The 19371-nt window shown below is 48.5% G+C and overlaps 1 protein-coding gene across 2 annotated transcripts in view; it reads left to right on the forward strand.

Annotated features, from left to right (window-relative positions):
- Positions 1 to 19371, forward strand: part of GPC3 (glypican 3) — a 155329-nt gene that overhangs the window by 81128 nt on the left and 54830 nt on the right. For both annotated transcript variants that reach the window (XM_042807526.1, XM_042807527.1), the window contains 2 exons: positions 12041 to 12174; positions 14983 to 15108. In XM_042807526.1, the coding sequence (XP_042663460.1) occupies positions 12041 to 12174; positions 14983 to 15108 (260 nt within the window). The remainder of the gene's footprint in view (positions 1 to 12040; positions 12175 to 14982; positions 15109 to 19371) is intronic.

A 19371-nucleotide genomic window follows, 5' to 3' on the forward strand; every position in this document is an offset into this window, starting at 1 on the left:
GCCTCCTCATGCTCAGGGTCCTTGCTGAGATCCAGATTTAGTTTACCTGAAGGATGCAGCATGCTGGTGCGTGGCAGAAATAGGAGACTTTTAGGTCTGGACTGACCTGCCTGGCTTCTGAGGAGCTCCCAGAGAAGTTCCATCCATTGCGTGACCTGCCTTTCTTCTTATTTGGCTTGGTCCAGACCATCCCTCCAGACAAGCCATTGCCCTCTATCTTAGCAGGGAATCGGGGAGCTGCCCCTGGGATTCTCTCTCAAAACTGGCCACACATTTTTGTTTTATCAGAGAGATCAAACCCCCAAGTATCTGCCCTGTGGACACGGCTCCCTTGCTGTCCAGATCGCTGCAGCCTCCTGCAACCTCTATTAACATAGATGCCTTATTAGCAAAATGTATTCTGGCCCATTTCCTTTCCTGAAGATTTTTATCCTTGCTAAGGCCTGCAGCTTTGTAGTGCCAGACTCGTGCTCACCAATATCCATCTCTTTATGCTTTTTACGCTAAACCCTCTTTTGGCCTCATTATCCGTGACTGCAGTTTCCACTAAGACCTCCATCTGGGGTCATTCGCCGGGCATCCTTCATCTTAACTGTGCTGAGTTTACTTCCAGTGACAGTAACCCCCGTGAGTGTTGCTGCCTTAAAACTAGAACCAACTTTCCCATTAGCAATGCTGATGAATGAGCCGAGAACAAACCAGAAACTTAAAAGCGACACTCTGCAAAGCAGAAATAGTGCCCAGAGCTGCCTGGGCAGAGCAGCGGCATTTTGTTTTGCACGGGAGAGGATGAGGGGCTGGTTTGCAATGAGTGCTTTGCTTCATTTTGAATTCTCTGCCTGTGTGTGGTGGTGTGAATTATATCATTTTTACATCTTATTGTAAAGTGGCTTTGAGGTACTAGGCATGAAGGATGCCATCTACAAATACATTTAGCTGAAAAAAAAATTACAGCAAACAATTGAGGCAGATTTTTCAGCTGTCTGCAGCAGCAATGCACCCCTCGTTGCTGACAGAGCTCTCGAGCAGTCCTCTTGGCCTCACCTCACTGCAAAATGAACTGGTGGCCTTTTCCGTCCCTACCTGTTGAGTTCCCCCACTAATAAACCCCTGAGGGCACGGCGCCTGCTTTCGGAGGGTGAAGTTTGCTGCTAACTGCATTATTCTGCCAAAGACTCATTTGAGTGAGAGCAGGCTGGCTGCAGAAAGCTGTGCTGATAGCCTACAGCTACTTTGGCAGAGTTATTTCTGTTCAAAAAGGAGAAAAAGCAAAAAGAAAAAACAAGTCAGCAGTTGGGGAATTTAGTAGTTCTTTATGCAGGTGTATCCTACTAACCTAATCAATTTTCACACCTAATTCTCTTCTGTGCTATCAGTGGTGGTAGAGATGATGCTCTTAGCCACTGACCTGGAGAGAGTGAGCGAGCCTGGTGGTTAGCGAGGATAATTTGGGGGGTGACTGATGTGCTCTGAGTTATGTCTTTCTAAAGCTTATTATCTCTTGGATTGCACGTATTGATCTGTATCACTGTACAAATAAACTTCACGCTGCTGCTCTCCAGAGCACCAGAAAGCCAGTATTTCTGTAGAAACTTCAACTGCCTGTACTGGTATTTAAGACATCCATCCCATGTCTCCTCTTCAAGGGACAGCCCAAAAACCAGGGAGCAGAGGGCACTTGAGGACAGTGGGAATCGCACGAGGTGATGCTGGGGTGGCTCTGACCAGCAAAATGGTCCCAGTAGCTCAGGGAAAATGGTCCCAAAAGGGTTTGCCGGGCAGATGCTGAAAAATGTTCAGGACGTCTCCGAGCCTTGCTTCATGCAATTCCCACCACTGGTTAGGAGCCAGAAAGCACTTCAGTAGCACTTTCTACCTGAGGATTTTGGTGCAAGATTTTTATCTTTTCAGTGAATTGAGGAAATGCCCAGCTTACAACTTGCAAGGTGAGTGGAAAGTAAAAAAGATGCACAAAAATGCGTTGAAAGTATTTAGTGTCACCCCCCTTTTTTTTCCAATCTAAAGGCTCCTCCCCCCCTTCATTTTGGAATTGTTGAATGTCAATTTATTGGAATCTGCTTCTCGTAATCAAATTCTAGACCTCAGTTTGACACTAATAAAGGTGTTGTGATAAAGTTGAATTAATTTCATTTCTGTCTGCAAACAGCCTGTTGTTGAATGAGCCACTTTAATATATTAATCAGACATATAATGTAGAATTGTAACGAGGTTAAAAGTGCACACCAATTTCCATTATAAAGATATTCTCAATCAAGCAGAAGCTAATCTAAGGCTATAACTCATTCTGTAATTCAATTGTACTAACCGCAGTACATGTAAAAACAAGATGTGTTACAACAAAGTCTCAAAAAAGCCCTGCAGGTATTTATGTCTTTATAGAAAAGAATGTTTTACATTTTCAATAAGCCTGATTTGTCTTTGGGAAAAAGGTAATTCCTTTATCATAAGCAAAAATCTAATGGGAGTCTTCTTACCTTGTCTGCGATGTTTTGGGTAAATTAACTTGGTGTTGACCTTTAATTGGATTAGGCTAGGACTTGACTGTCATGAAAAAAAGAATTACTATGGATCTCATAGCTTCAAAACTAAGAAAAATCAACAGATGAAGGAAAAAAAAAACGAAAAAAGAACACAGGGTTTTCCCAAGTCTTTTGTTGATCTTGAGTGGATTAATTTTACCAGCAGCTAATCTCTGCTGTGCAGAGATATTTTTGCCACTTTCTGTTAATAATAATTAATTACACTTCTGTTTTAGTCTCTGCTTGGGGAGGTCTGCAGCATTGCCATGGGGAGAGCCTCGCACTCCCCTCACCAGAGGTTGGATAACAAACTGTGGGGCTGCTCTGGGCTTAGCTGGAAAACAAACGGTTGTAATTACTCTGCTGAAGATATTCAGCAGCTTAAAAACTGTTGGAATGATTTGGTGAGCTTTGGTGCCTCCAGCCTTGTTGTTTTAGCAGAAACTGGTCTCTGGAAAAAAAAGGTGGATGGAGGGAGCAGAAGGTGGCTGCTGGGGCTGTTATTCCTATGGGGAGGTTAAAATAAGTAGAGTTGTGGTCCTTTTTATAGGGGATGGGGTGACTGAGGAGGAATGACGGGTGCCAAACCCTTTGGTGTTGGAGGGGTTTTGCATTCATCACAGGAAGGAAGAAAAGCAAAAAATACTATTAGTGGCGTAAAAAACTTTGGGATGGTTTCAGTACAAGCATTTATTGAAGAATAAATCTGAAAAGCCGCGTATACCTGTGAGGGCAGGCTGCAAAGCAGGCATTGCTTTTTGCCTGCTTGTTTTGGTATCACCAGTTAAAGCAGAATTAGCGGTAAGCCTTGTGTGCTCTATTTTATATAAATATTACACTTGTTATTGGATTGCTGATAGAGAGTGAGAGAACTAATTAAGGAGATGGGATATCATCAGTAAATTTTTCGTCCCTGAGATTTTATGAGCAGTAATTTCAAAAGAGCCATATTAAAGTCATTGAGGAACAAGTTAATGCTGTGTTTCTAAGAATATTGCCCTTCTACTCAAAGATTATATTCAAGAATAAACAGTGTACAGTAGCTAATTGCTAGCTGACACATTATAATGGCTTTATACTTCCAAAATTGAATCGGTCTGTTTTTTTTTTTTTTTAAAAAAAAAAAGAAAAAACCCCATGCAGTAACTTTTTAATTATTTAACGATGTATTTCTCAAAGAATAGTTGAATCTTTACTCATGGCTGTGGCGGGTGGGGGGGAGAAGTTGGACCGATATGTATTGACCACATTTACAACCCAGCTGATGTGACTGCTGTTAAACAACCTGTTGTAGGCTCTGTCTCTGGCTTGCTGGCTGACGTTCCAGACTGATGGCAGGTATCTGTTTTTCCTCTCAAAATTAAGCTGCTAGGAATTTATTTCTCTCGGATTGTTCCCTTCCGTAGTGCCGTAGGCACAAACACGGTGCGATACTAAAACCCACAGAGATCTGCGAAGGAAACGCAATTAACCCGGGGAAGGAAAATAACAAGCAGGTCGCACTGCCCGGCTTTGCCCCGTGCCGCTTCGCATCGCCCCGGCCTCGGTGGCGGGGGGCACGTCTGCGGGCGGCGGGGCTGCCCCAGGCCCCGCTTCCCCCGGCGGGACGGGGCACCCCGAGAGAGCCGGAGCTTGCACCAAGCACGGTCGTGTAATTGCGATGTATTTAGCATCCTTAGCAGAAACGGGCTTTGCTGCCTCGAGGTCAGATTTTTCTGGGGAGTTAGGAGAGTCGGTGCTAATGTTGCGATCGGCTGGATGAGTTTGGAACATCTTCAGCCTCCTCGGGGAATCAGAGGCCCGAGGGCCCCGGAGCAGCCATGCCCCCAGCCTCTGCCGTGCCCCCACGTTAGCCACGCAGCACGTCAGGGTCTCGCGGCTTCGCCAGGAGCCGGGCTCCAGGTCCTGTTGCGTTTTGCTCCTGAACCTGGCTTTGGTCAGTCTAGCACGCTCCTGCTGTTCTCTGGATTTTGCTCACGCTTCTTCCTTCTTGCTCTGTCATCACCTTTCAGGCAAGGCTGGCTTCCCTTTCGAAGAATAAAGCCTTAGTTTGGCTGTCTGAAAAACGTCACATTGTGCAGATCTAACTTAAGACCATAATGGCTGCATTAGTATGCTATGGGGCCCTGTTCCAGGAGATGTCTCCGCTCGGGAAAACTGCGTAAGTGTGTTCTGAAAACTAAGCAAATGCTTTTTCCTTGACTCTCCCAGTTGGTTGGCTGGGTTGGGTTGAGCCCTAGCTGGAGCAACTGGTTTGCTGCTGAGGTCTGACCATTGGAACTGAAATACCAAATTTTGTGTTAAACATGGAATTAACAAAACACTGGAGGGGGAAACACTAACTTGAAAAGTTGTGTTTTAATTATATGTCATGGATTATAAAGGCAGAAGGAACAACTGTGATCATTTAGTCCAACTTCCTCTCTACCTATAAATAACAATAAACAGCCTTTTGCTTAAACACAAAGCAGCTTTCTTCAGTGGATTAAATGCTGCATGCTGGGGATGCCAGAAAGAAGAAACATCTTGTTTGCATTATTTTATGTAGGTCTGAAAGGGCTCGAATCAAGCTGAGGTCACGATTCCTTTGAGGGAAAGGGCATCCTGTACTGGGAGAAGCTGGGTCAGAGCAGGGGTCAGGATGTGGTGGGACGCAGTGTGGAGGTGCCTTGGGTGCTGTGGCACACGAACAGGGCAGGTCCTCCTGGGGACAGGGTGGCATCTCCTCATGGGAGCAGTGCTGGAAATGCAGTGGTGGGCACTGTCTGATTTAAGCTATTTGAACCCGAATGCAGCAGGGGGGAAACACGGATGGGGGTCGTCCAGCTTCAGCAATTAGCACCAAGGGTTGAAACCCTTCGGAAGTCCCTTGTGTTCCCTCCCTAGTGCTCTTCTGAGCTGCGGCACCCACACCCCTACGCAGACTCTGGGGTAGAGCGACCGCGGAACCACGCGACGTGTCAGACCTGCCAGCTCTCGTGTCGCCTCTGTCACGTGGATACACGTGGCTGTGTGGGGAGCCCATCCTGCTCCTTGCCCTGAGGAACCAGCACCAGCTAGCCCTCGGGTCGCAGCGGGGCACGGCGAGCGCCTTGGGCAGCAGCTGGGGTCTGCCAGGGCGGCTGTGCCGTTGGCTCCTCTTCATCAAATGTTGAGCCCTCTCTTGTTTTTCTCTCTGTTGGTGGTCAGAGCTCTCTTTGCAGACCAGAAATGAGGCTAGGGAGGGGGCACCCATCGGTTCTCCCTGGGCCCCATATTCCTACTGGGACACTGAGCCTCTGCAAAGTGTCTTGTGATGCTCTATGCGAAGGATGGGATATGAAAATGAAGTGATATTTCCTTCTAAAAATGCCTTTTTGATGCCTCCGTGGTCCGCAGGAGTTTGAAGACCTGATTTTCGAACCAGATGGTGATGGCCTGCAGGGTAACCTGGTCTGGTAGCTGAAGGGGTCCCTGAGCATTTGTAGCGCGTGTTTGCAGCGTATGTTGGGTGTCACCGTGGGCACTGATGTGACAGGTGCTCTGTTATTTTAAACATCAGTGTTTGTGTGCATTTTACACATTATAGCGTTGCATTATTTAAAGGTAATGCATTATTAAACGCTCTTCTCCTCGGCATGGAGAGTAGGTCACTTCCTGCGATTCCTGCTGCTCTGCGTGAGTGAGTTAGGATGTTGTCTCTTATGTAATCCTTGCAAGGTGATGTCTGAATAATGGCAATCATAATACTATAGAGCTGATTAATAACATTTAGTACCCCATTAATGAGGAATTTTAGTCAAATGTGTGTAGAAGGTATCTGTATCATCATACTCAGTTTGTTCCTTCTGCGCGAGTGCCTGGAACCAGAAGAACAATCATTACTTAGTTAATAATAATGTGCTTCCTAAAATAAAGGCTTGTAAATTCATTTTTATGCCCATAATCATATTTTCCGCTGTGAGAAGTGTGAGGGAGCTGGAAATTGTCTCTTTCCCATCTTCCTGACAAAATGTATATAATGATTACAAGCATATAATAAGAGTGTTTGTCCTAGCTAAATGTTTCTTCACTTCTGTTAATCAGCATTTGTTTGAGAGTGTGGCGCGCAGTTTGTGGAAGGCGATGCAATCACTGGGGTAGTGTGGCAGATTTAAATCAGTAATAAAAGCCCTGGGGAAATTAACAAGACAAAACATTAACCACAGACTAAACATTAACATATATTAGCATTTTTATTACACCTGTAGACATGGTAAATGTGCTTGGTTACTACTATTAAAAAGTTTATGTTCTATCCCACATCATCGCAATGTATATTTTTGGTTTAAGCCCCTTAGAATTTAATTAAGCAGATTTCTATAGCAGCGCTTGAGTAATAGACTTCAGGTTCACTTTTATGGTGACTTTGAAGATAAACAGGGCACAAATCTGTTCTTTATAATGCTAATAATACTCATGATGCGTAGCAGAGTAGATTGTTAAAAGGAACTGGGGAAGAAGCACCAATGCAGGCAGCTGCATTACGGAGGCTTTCAGCCTTACTGGTCAAAGTGGGTTCCATCGCTGAACGATGCTCAGGGTTTAATGAGCACCAGTTGGTTCCTCCGAAGACAGCACATTTTCTTGAGGTCTGTGGCAGTCCTTTCCGTGCGTGCTGCAGCAAATTACCCTTTCAGAGGCTGTGTTCGAATCAATTACAATAGTTAATCGCTTTTCAGTTTAATGCGCAGCTTCTCCCAAAGGAAACTTGGGAATAGGTATAAAATGACATACATGAACTCCAGAGAGCAGAGAAGATTGCGGGAGGAAATCTTCAAAAATGAGGCCATCCCCTTGAGGGAAAAAAAAATACTGTGTCTTCCCGGAGAATGAATCTATAAGCAGAAGAGTTCACAGAGAAGACAAATGGAAACTCCCTGTAAAGTTTAAGCAAAGGTCAGATATAGCAAGCCCTCCTTTAGAGCAGAGTGGAGCTCATGGGCTGAATAAGAAGCGGCAGCAGCAGGTATTCAACAGTGTCTAATGCACTCGCTTCTCATCCAGGGGGAAGTTGATTACCTTTTTTTAAAATCTAGAAAATTACCTTTAAAACCCTCTTGCTACCCTCTTGCTCTTAAAAGCGATGCTCAGATTGGTGCCGAGGATGACACGCGTGCTGCTTTCCAATCTTGCCCCCCCCCCCCCCCCCCCCCCCCCCCCCGGATTTGCTTGCTGGTGTGCAAGGCGAGAGGTTTTTGCCCGGCTCGTGCCTGGGCAGCGGGGCGGGTTTGCTGGGTTTGCCTGGCGCTGCGAGCGATGCCATCCTGCCCTGCCCTCCATCAGCTGCACCCAGGCTGTGGTGCTTTGCACGGAACCTGGTACTGTGGTCACTACTTCTTTTTTAGACATAATTTAACCCTAGCCCAGAGGTCCCAGTTTCCGTTGGCTTGCGGGCAGCCACGTGGACCAGTGCTGTGCTTTACACCCTGGCAGTTGACCCAGCTGGAAGCAGCCGGTGGTGGCGGATCTGGTCCCTGGCTGCTCACAGCCCATCATTTCCATGCAGCTCCAAGCAGGTTCCCTGCAGTCCTCCGGCACCTCTTACCTTAAATTAATGGGGAAGCGTTAAAGCAGGCTGATAGTGCTACTCCATTAGCTTTGTCCCCGTGCTCCTCTCAAATCAATGGTCCCTCTAAAGCAGAGCCATTACACGGCGTGCGGCTCCCGGGGGTGGCTGGAGCCAGCTGCGTCCCCCTCCCGTGCAGGGACCGTCCGCAGCCGGGGAGCTCTGCCCCACCGCCTGGCACGGCCTTTCCCTGCAGCAGGAATAAAGAAATAGAGTGGTGGGTAACGGTCAGCAGGAGGCCAAGTGTTCCCCTCCTGGCCTGGGTCATGCTCGCATGGATGAGGCTAATGAAATCGGGTAATTAGTGAGTTTGTTAATGAGCTGCAGCAGGGAAATTTTGCTTTGGCTGTTACCGTATCAATGGCTTTGGGGGCTTGGAAAAATTGAGGGCTTTGGGAGGGTTTTGCTTGCCTTGTGTCCCCTCATGGCAGTTTTTCAGCAGAAGGGCAGATTCTCTTAAAAAGAAACAAAACCTCTAACTCCCGTTGCCTAAATCCACACTGCCATTTGATTTACTTTTTTTTTTTTTTTTTTGTGGCTTGATGTTTCAAACTTCAGCCTGTTCAGGGACTGTGTGCGTGTGACATGAAATCAGAGCCTGCGCAGCTCTTGTAGTGAATGTACTTTAGATAAGGACTCGTGTGTGTTTACAATCCCACTGATAGCATGCACAGCCTGAGAAGAGCTGGTGGTTTCATTCTGTCAATTTGCTTTGAATTTCACATTCATATTTGTGTGGTGGGAGGCAACCACGTATTACCGCTGTCGCTCGATACTAATTTAGCACACGCAATTAGATAGGTCTCCTTCCTCTTGCTCGTAGCACCTTGCCAGGGATCGGGCTGTCCCTGTTCTGCTGCTCCTGCCAGAGCAAGCGATGCCTGGGGAGCTGAAGCATCACACTTTTCCCCCCCAAGGTCTGAGGCTTGTGTTGTCCCTTCTCTGACTGCACTACAGTGGCATTTTTCTGGACTTTTGAAAATGTGGATCTCGCTTTAAAAGAGCAGTGATTAGGAAGAGACTGGTAATCTGGGTTCATGCATCCCTGAGTTTGCAGCAGGGACTCAGAAATGTGGAAATGATCAAAACAGGATTTCTGAGTTGTTGTCCTAGGACTGCTTGTGGCCCAGCAGACTTTATCAGATGGTTTGTGAAATCCTTCCCTCCCCCCGAAAGCACACACAATGCTGCCCCTGCAAATGAGCAGGCAAGCTGTTACTTCTACATTCTCTCAGTTTAGATAAAGTTCAAATCTCAGCTGGGATTTTATTTGACTAAAATGTGACAATCATTTCACCCTGACTTCTGAAGATGGGCTGCCAGAGGTGTTTTGTTTTCCTTTTTTTTTTTCCCCCTCAAATGGTTAATCGGTCCTTGAATAAATAAATAAGTAAAAACTCGCATGCGCTGCTCAGACTCTCCACCTTCTACCTGTGAAGGTTTCATCTGCTGTCCCATGTTGGCGCTAACACGATCCTATTTGTGGTTTGGTCCCTGGCAGGAGCCCGTGGTACCCAGGGGCCGTGCGGGGCTGGGAGGATGTGGCTGAGCCGCAGGAGCTGCGAGAGGGGCTGCGATAACTTCGGTGCCGGCTGGGGGACGAGGCAGCCCCAATCCTCCCGACTGCTTTGCTGTTTGAAACACGCTCTTGGCTGGTGCCATTGTTCATGCTGTCGCTCCGTCCCTCCCCTCCCATTCAGCTCGTCTCAGCATCCTTGGGAAAAAAGCCTTGATCCTGGACTTGCTCTTCTCTCGGGGTTCAATAGGCTTCGCCAGCTGAAAGGCAGGCTTTGGAAAGGGAGGGAGGGGGCTTTTCACAGAGCTGGGGAGAATCAAAGGGAGTCATCACAACCAGCAGCTTAAAATATCCGACCTCTTCCCGCTTTTCTGCTTTACGTGCCCATGCAGAGCGTGGGTGCAGCGATGCTGCTTTTGTGGTGTTGCTTGTTCTGTGCCTGCTGTCCCGTAGCTTTTGCGTGCCTTGTGTTACCCTGGGGTTGTTTCACGGCAGGTCTTATCTCTGACCTCTTCGCAGGCTTGCAGGGCACTTTTTTGGGGGAGAGGTCCGCAGACCCCCCTGTGCATCCTCGTGCTCTTCTGCTGATCTGCCCATTGCAGGGATGGTGGCACCAGCCAGCACAGAGAGAGCACGGGATGTGCAGTCCCATTCTGCATCGGTGGGAGCTTGGGTGTCCCAAATGCCCTTATCCAGGTTTCCTGCTGCCCCATGATTTCTTCCTAGTCCGGGCAGCCTGCATCAGGGGAACTACCTCTGAGTCTTAGGAGAGAAGGATGTGTGCTAAAGGAAACCCACAAAAAGCAAAGATGACAGCCCAAAATGAAGTGTTCATTTCTCTTTCTCCCTCTCTCTGTTTTTTAAGCCTGCCACATGATTTAGGGAGGGCAGTAGGGTAGATACATTCTTCTGCAAGACTTAGGTTGGACAAAGTGGAGAGGAAACACAGCCAAGGAAGGGCAGAGGAGAAGAAAACAGGTAAGATGCTGCAAAACTGCTCCCCGGCAGCTGCAGGAGGAGTTGCTTCGACAGAGGGAACTGCAGGTGCAGAAGGGACCGGTGACAGCATCTCTTCTCACCACGCTGTGAACCAGAAATGGCAGGTGCCTGGCTGCTGGGAGATTTCTCTTTTACTCTTTGTTGTATGGCAGCCTGAGCAAACAAACTGTGCTGTTCTTGATAATGAAAGAGGTGACATTACTAATTTATTTGCCCACCCAAATGCAGGATGTAATAGAACAGAATTAATCTCGTCTCTTTACACATCACATGCTTGTAGCTTTGGGTGGCGGGTATGCTTTTAGCCTCCGGTGTGCAGCTAACTGGAAGTTTAGCTGGCTGCCTTGGTTTGGTGTGGTGTGAAGATGAATGGGGTGCTGCGTGGAACAGGCATTTAATGGGTATGTGGTTGGTCCCAAGCCTGGACGTGGGCAGTGGGATGAGGCTCAAGGAGAGAGGGGTTGGTGTCGGCTGCAGTGCCTTCGTGGTCCCGGCAGTCAGCCGAGCTCCCTTCACAGCCCAGCATGGATGAGTCCTGCAGAATATCCCGGTGTGGTTCAAAAGGCGAGTTTTCCCAGTGCCTCGGGGGGACAGTTGTCCCTCGGTGGTCTCTCAGAGAAGGAAATGGCCGCAAATCCATCTGCAGCAGCAGCCACAGCGCTGCTGGCTGGGTCTCAGGACAGTGGCCGTGTGGGAGAGCTTTGATGAGGTGTTTCAGATTCTTTCCCTTGATGCTGCAGCTGGTTACTGTATCATCTGTATGCTGTTGAACTAATTTGTGTCATTAACAGAGCCCTGTTAATCAAGACCTCCCATGGTATGACTGGGCTGTAGCCACAATGCTTGCTGTATTTTAGGCCCTGATGTTTTTAATTAATAACGATGTGTATGATGCTTATCCCTGGGCACCTGCAGCGCAGCCCATGAGCTGCCTTGAGGTGCAGAACTGGATGGAGTCTTAGGATTTCCCTTCAGAGGGGAGGTGTTTCCTAAAAGAAGTGGAATGTAGAGTCTTGAGATGCCTCAGCTTTCAGCAAGGAAGGAGCAGGGAACATCTCAAGCCCCCTCCTGCCAGCATGAGTTTAACTTGGCACAGGGAGATTTGCCAGTCATGCCTGCAGCTTGGGGGTTTTGATAGCCACAGGGGCACTTTGATGCCCTCAAATCTTGCTTGAATCTTCCTGCCTTCCCTTCCACAGGGCGGGTATTCATACAAGAGTGAGGTTGCATCCTTAGGGCAGCAGTTTGCCTTCAGGTGCTTGCACGAGCTATGGGAGAGATGGGGATGATGGGACGACAGACCAGTTCATGTGCAGGTGCCAGCGTGCATCTCAGGTGTTTTCCTGCAGTGTTTCTGGTCCCAACACTTCCTCATGCTGCTGTGTTTGTGTTTTCCAGATCAGCCGGTTATGTGGCCATGCTCAGCAGAGGCAATATCGATCAGTTAATTACCCCGAGGATCTTTTCATTGACAAGAAAGTCCTGAAGATGACTCACACTGAGCAAGAAGAAACTTTGTCGAGCAGGAGGAGGTGAGAATGCTTGGGCTGAGTGCAGTGCCCGTGGTGTGGGCTGCAGGAACAGTCGCCATATGGGGTGGCCCCATGGAAGCAGATGGAAGAGCTTCTTATTTCCCTTACCATAAACACGCAGCTGGTTTTGACTCTGAGCCTCAGAGCTGCTCTGTGGCTGGCTCTGAAGTGCAGCGAGGTGTCTACATGTGTTTTCTTACCTTGTGCATCTATTTATTTTTTTAACCTGTAAAATGGCCTGCTGCTTTTCAACTTTGTTTTGCTTTTTTTGCAATGTACCAGGCACCCAGATTCATACTCCAAATACCTTGTCTGGGTTTCATGGCCACTGCTATAGTGCCAGAAATACTCACAGGTGTAGTTACAGGTAGAAACAGTTGCTCTAGCTGAAACATTGTGTGTAGCACTGTGTGTGTAGATAAGGGGGACCCATTTCACTTTTTTTTGTGCAGTCTTTTATGGTAGTTCAGGAATGTTAACAGCCTTTTACTGAATATTTTCAAAGTAAAGCAGGTGCCTTTGCTGCTGGCATGGCACACTGTGCTTCCTTCCCTCTGTAAATAGAAGCTGTAATTCAGTGGGCTTACACTGGTGTGGAGAAGCATCTCCCCTCTGGAGCTGAGAGCATACCCAGAGATGTGCCATGCCTTTACTGCTGTCTTGAATACAAGAAAAATCCTTGTGGAGAAGAAACAAGTAAGCTTGGCAATTTCTGGAACTGGGGGTAGACTGAGTTGGATGGATTTTGCTTTATAGAGTAACAGGGCCACATTCTTGATACGGTTCCTGTGAGATATAACACCAGGGGTTGCATTCCTCTGTTGTCTCAACACGTCAGAGGGTTACAGCCCAGGTTCTGCCAGAGGTATCCTTTGAGGACTGTGAAGTCTAATGAAATTTGCTGTGATGAATTATGTGAGCTCATACCTGCAGATACGAAGGACTTTCCCCCTTCCCTTCCCCTCCCTGCCTGGCGAGGAGCTCTGCTCCCCAGGAAAGTTTTCTTCCATCCGTTCTCCCCAGCACTGGGGGCTGTGGGACAGGGAGCAAGGCGGTGCCTAGGGTGTAAGGGGCTGGGTGCGATGGGCAGCATCAGGCTTGTCCTGCTCAGGGTTTGGCGTAACCAAAGACGCAGGTCTTGCCTTATTTTGGGTTTCAGAATGGTGTTGTTTGGACCCCCTGCCCCACCATAAGGCCAGTGCTGGCTGTAGGAGCTGGTTTGTGCGGGAGGTGAACGTCTGAAGCACCCCTCCAGTTTGTGTGGGGGAGTTGTGGGCTGCACTCCCACCCTTTGGAGGGGCTTTGACTCCTCAGGCGAACCCTTGTTTATTGGCATGGACGGTTGGTGCTTGCGATACCTGGGCAAACTGCTTTGTGGTGACCCGAGGTGGGACTTGGGTGGCCCCTCTGCTTCCATCAGCTGCGGGCTCAGCCTGCGCGGGCTGTGTCAGTCCCATCAGGGCAGAAACAGGCTCCTCCTTAGCAAAAAGGCAGAGCGGAGCAGCGCAGGCTGCCTTCGCTGGCGCTGGGGTGTCTTCTCCTTGTTTCGCCTGCCCCCAGCTGGCAGTTGGGGGACTTCGTCTGGAAAGGGAACCCCGCAAAATCCCCAGGAAAGAGATGCAAAGAGGGAATGGAGGGAGCTGGGCACCCCCTCTGCACCCCAGCCTGCCTAAGCTTGCTCTGTCTGACAGCCCGGTGCTGCTGGGCAGCTCCCCACGGCTGGCAGGACATGGGGGTCCCATCACTGTGGGCACCAAGAGGATGCCCCTGAGAGTGCTCGCAGCTTGAGGTGCTGATGCCTCATCATCCCTTCCAGGGAGGAAGGAAGCCAAGAAATGACCCCTTGCCAAAGGGGGAAACGTGCTGAACCCAAGACAGGAGACTGTGAGGCTAAGTCTTAGTTCCTCCAGTCCCTGCTATTGATATTATCATACTTTCTGTGCGATTTCCCTAATTAAATCTGCTAGTGTTTCCCGGTGACAGCTACTGAGTGCCCCTGACGGGACAGAGCTGGGCTGGGGGGACGGGCACATCCTGTTCCCGCAGCCTCTCTCCCCTTTCTGGTGGCTCTCAGAGTCCCCAGGGTCAGCCTGTGTCCAGCCTGATTCGCATTCCCTCCGGCACAAGCACTGCTCCTCCTCCTGCCTTCCCGGGGCAGAGCCATTTTGCTGAGTGTAACCTGCCCCTTCAAATGCAGACCGTGACCCCACGGCCAGCCCAGCGTACGCCTTGAAGTCATATATTTTTGACAGTGCAGCATGCAACCCAGCACTACTCATCTCTTTCAGGTCTGTGCTGAGACCATCTGCTCTGTTCTGCCACCAAAAATGCCACCTCCCCTTGCTGGGATGTTGGACGGCCGATGTTGGACAACGTGACAAGGCTGTCCTTTCCTGAAGAGCCTCCGCTGCCTTCTGCAAAGTGGAGGGGACTGCTGGCAGCCTGAGCACTTGCTGCTCAGATGCACCCCATGTATCACAGCCTGAGCCAGCAGCACCTTTCCTTAAGGGCTGTCAGAGCACAGGGAGTGTGTCTGGCTGGTTGGGCTGAGGTTCTGCTGCCCCAGCATCCCTCAATTCACAGGCAGTTTTGCCCTAAGAAACACAGATTCAGCCCTTGACTGAATAACATCAGGGGTTGATGCAAAATGCTACCTGAAGTCAGAAATAAGATTGATGCTTCATGGTTTGTTTACACCCAGGTGCTTTTTTGTTGTGTTTGTGTGGCTATGTTCGCTGGTTAAAAAGCACCAACCCCATCTTCTTTTCCTCTTTTAACTGAGCACCATTTTCCCCTGCTTTCTTCCAGGGAGCTCATTATGAAGCTGAAGTCCCACAGCAGTTTTTACAGCAGCTTGCCAGAGTACATCTGCAACCACAGCTCTGCTGTTCAGAACGACACTCTTTGCTGGAATGGACAAGAAGTCGTGGAGAGGTGAATCACATCTCCCTTTCCCTCCCTCTCCCCAGCACTGCTTACCTTTTGTTAATCAGGCGCAGGAGTGGTCCGTGGCCAGGACACTGCTCATTCCCTTAAGAAACCTTTTGCAGAGGCGGTGTCCACCTGCGCTGCAGCTCAGATGGATGTGCAAAGGCTGCATGGAGAGGAGAAGCGGTTGTGTGCTGCCCTCCACTGAGTTTTCTGCACTCTGCTGTGAAAAACCCTGCAGCCACGGCTGGTTTTGGTCAGGGTGGGTTGGCAGTGGAGAGCCAGAGAGAGGAGAGCAGCAGCAGCTCAGCGCAGCCGTGCTCCCGTGGGTGCTCTGGAGTAGCAATGGGGGCATTGGGGTGGGGATGTCTCCCACCTGGCTCCGTGCAGTGGTAGCAGGACAGCATGGCTGGCATCCCCAGCCCATCCAGGGAGTGACAAGGGGGACCACCGTGTTGGGTTTCTTCTTAGCCCTGGCTCTGTGCTGGGGGAGGCCAGGACCACCCAGCTCTGGTGGTGCCACTGCTGCCATCTGACCATCGTCCCACAACCGAGTTCTGGGGCTGTGATGGCAGTAACAGTGAGGTTAATGAGGACAGGCAAATACAGGATTCACAGCATAAAGGAGAAAGAAGTGCTAATAAGAATGGAGATTTTTCTCGCAAAAAATGCCCCTCAGGAATCTTAAAAACTGTGGAAATAGAACTTGGAAATGTTTTTTGTAATTATACATAAATCTCCTCTAATCACCCTATTTTGCAAAGCATCCTTTGCTATTAAGTAATTTGCATAAGGGAAGAAATAAAAATAAAAACAGGAACTGCTGAAATTTTGAGATATTAATTATGACTTCTTGATCAGTAACCTCAGGTGGTAATTAGCCTGTACTTGCAATACTGACCTGAAACACTGAAGGGATCAAAATAGCATCAAACTATATTTAGAAAAAAATTGTTCAAGCATCGAAGATCACACACTTAATAAAATGCACTTACTTTGCCTAAGGAAAAATGTGTCCTCTATCTGTACTTATTTCTGGAAAATCTTGTGTTTCAATGCTTAAGTGAGAAGTTCAATTGTAAGGAAAAGATTATTGAAATGTTGTCTCACTGACTGTTAATTAAAATTTTTTGAACAGTGCTATAAACACTGCAGCTTTGCAGGGGAGGACCTAGGGGGTGAGGTCTTTGCTTATGACAGTTCACCAGGGGCACGGCCAGTGGCTCCAGTCCAGGTCCCACTGACACCACGGCGGGGGGAAGTGGCAGCAGTGGAAAGGTGCTGAGTCCAGATCCTCCTGCAAATGTGAGAGTTATTTGCAGATCAAGCAATACTTTGGATGATGGCCTCCTTCAGCTTTCTGCTGAGAATAGCAGTGGACTGTCATAGGCAGAGATGCCACCCTTGGTCCCCTGCTGCAATGATGCGGTGTTGGTGGCACGATACGGCAGCTCACGCAGGTGCCACGGCAGGGAGAGGATAAAGGATGTGTGCATGAAGGGGGCACCAAGATTTCAGCCCCTGGATGTTAAGGTGTGGATTAAATCCTCTGCTGTGCTTGAAGAGAGCGTGCCTTTCCACTCCTCTCCTCCTTGCCCCCTCTGTTCTATTGCGCAGGTGTCACCACCTCTGCCAGCTCCTGGGAAATATTAGTAACAACTGCCTTGGAACTTTTTGCTGCAAGCAGGGAGGGGTGCTGAAAGTTAAATTCCCCCATCCCCTCGCAGGGACATCAGTGGTGTCCTGGAGGGGGAAACTCTTGCTGGCTGGGCAAAGAAAGCAGTGTGGTAGAGGAGGAGATCTGAAGGTCTCTGTGAAGGCAGGGCGCTCAGGAGGGAGGGCAAATGGATGCACAAAATGGAAATAACTGTTGCCCCTTAAATGCATTGACTGCCTTCTCACCTTGTATTTTTAGCATCTGCAGCTGTAACGCTTCCCAGGGTGGCCATAGACTGAGAAAGTATCTCGTACCTAGTGGTGTTTCTGTTGATGAAAGCACAGGAGGAACTCAGCTAAATAAATCTGAGCTATGATAATGGTCTGGGGTGTTCCTCTCCCAGGACCCATTTGCAGAATGTTTCAAATAAGAGCAAACATATAGTTAAAATGGTCTCTAAAGCCAGTTGCATTGCTTCACGTGGAGCCAAAACCAAGTGCTTCATGTGCTTGGGCTTCCCAGCCTGGCATCTCTTTCAGAGACTCTGAGAGGATTCCTGAAAATCAGGAGCATTTAAGGTAATGGTGCTCGGGTACCCCAAACCACCAGTTTCTTTATTTCAGTATTTTCCCCAAGAGGGAGCCAAGCAGCTGTTCACTGCATAGGAGCTCTTTTGCAATCTGCTCTGAGAATATGCATTATGTACTGGTGTGTTTCTGGCATGGCTACAGCAATTCTCCTGCTGGACTGATGTGACACTTTTTGCAAGAAACTTGGTAGCTTTGGAATATCTAGTAGTAATTTCAGGATGTTGACCTGGTAGCCGTCCCGCTCATGTAACAGCTGCCAGAAAGAAGGGTCTGAGTTTCTAGGTTTTGTGCATGTAAAATATACTTTATATCTTGATGTTTCCCTCTTGATTTGTTGGATATTCGCTTTTGCAAATCAGATCTTCCTGACTGAAATCTCAGCAGGCTGGACTGGAAGAGACACTCATGCCTTGCATGTAACCTGCTGTGCGTGGTTGCTGTAGCTGGGTACATTTCACCTCAGGACAGGATTGAATAGCCTGAGCGTGGGCACCAAGTGCAACCTGAGACCCCTTCGAGTTTCTGGGACATCCACAGGAAGATCTAGGACCACCCATGTCCCTGTGGAGCGGCAGTCGGGGCTCGAGGGAGGCATCTTGACATTCCTATAGCAATATGAGGTGCCTGTGCTAGGGATAGATTCAAAAGCACCTGCCAAAGCTGCTGTGAGAGCTTTGGAGCTTCAGGTGAAGACCAGGGGAGAGCGATGGTTGGGTGGATGCCACGTTCCCACATCCTTCCATGTCTGGCGCTGCGCAGACGATGGATAAAACCACTTGGGCATTGCTGTGTCAGTGAGCTCGGCGTGAGCATCCATATGGGCATGTCTGGGCTTCAGTGGTGTTCCCGTAGGGTCTGTGGCTATTTACTTCTCACATCTTTAGTGCAGTACCCGAGTGTTAATTAAGTTAGAGAGGAGCCCTACTGGTTCATCCATTTCCTGACCTCTCTGTCATGACAAAATTTGCTAGTTATTCTAAACCCTTTTTCTATGACACATTAAATCAAGCCTGGAATAGCAACTTCACAGCCCCTTGCCAATACACTTAAGTACTAGATAATATCAACAAGGTGTATCCTGCTAGTTGACGCAGACAGTTTCTTCTGCAACCTACACTCTTCCTCTTGTTTTTTTTTTCTGAATCAGTATTTACTCTGTCCTGTTTATCCCTGTGCTTTATCAGCAGAGAGGGAGCGCGTCCCTCCTCCCCACAGACTGGATGTGCTCAGTGCTTTTCCACTGGGTCTCATTTCCCAGTTTGAGCCTTGAACCGTCCTCTGTTTCCTCCTTGCCCTTAACTCACTCTGCCCTGGTCGAACGTGGCATGTTTGTCTGGGACTCCAATGCAAATGCAGCTGGAGTATTTTATTAGGCTTTTCTCCTGACACAACAAACCATTTCAGTGCAGTCCTGTGCGGGCTGCACTTTGCTTGTTGTGTGGTGATCGAGGTCTGACTCTACTTGAGCTATGTTCTTGTTTTTTCATCCCCAGCTCTGGGATTTCCCACTGATGGAGTGGGGCTATGCATGCAGCTGGTGCACTCATTGACTGGTGCAGCCCCTTGCAACTCCTCTGAAATTAAGATCTCTGAGGGCCTGCTTGACCCCGAGGGCTTTCTACACCTTGGCTTGTGGTGGGGATGACATGCATGTGCTCTGCCGATGGGTCAGCATCACTCATCCTGCTTTGTGTATTTTAGCATTTTTAATGTGATTCATCCTTAATTTTCTCTTACTTAGTCTTTGTGGTCCTTTGTCAATCTCCTTTGCTTCTCCAGGTTGGACCATCTAATGATAAGAATTCATTCTCTTTCCTGAGGCTTGATCTGTGTGTTAATGGTTTGATCGCCGTCCCTTATGTGGGTTTTAGGACATGGTGCCTTGAAATAATGGCTCGCAAACAGTGGCAACCATACAAGGAAGGTTGATTTTTCTGGTCACGCAGAGCAGTCTTTTGCTGTGCTGCTCCTGTGTGGTTGAAGAACATAAGCGAAAGTGGGAAGAAAAAATAAAAGGTAGCA

This window comes from Tyto alba, unplaced genomic scaffold (assembly GCF_018691265.1).
Source record: "Tyto alba isolate M040663 unplaced genomic scaffold, T.alba_DEE_v4.0 Super-Scaffold_5, whole genome shotgun sequence".
In the NCBI taxonomy this organism is placed as follows: Eukaryota; Metazoa; Chordata; class Aves; order Strigiformes; family Tytonidae; genus Tyto; species Tyto alba.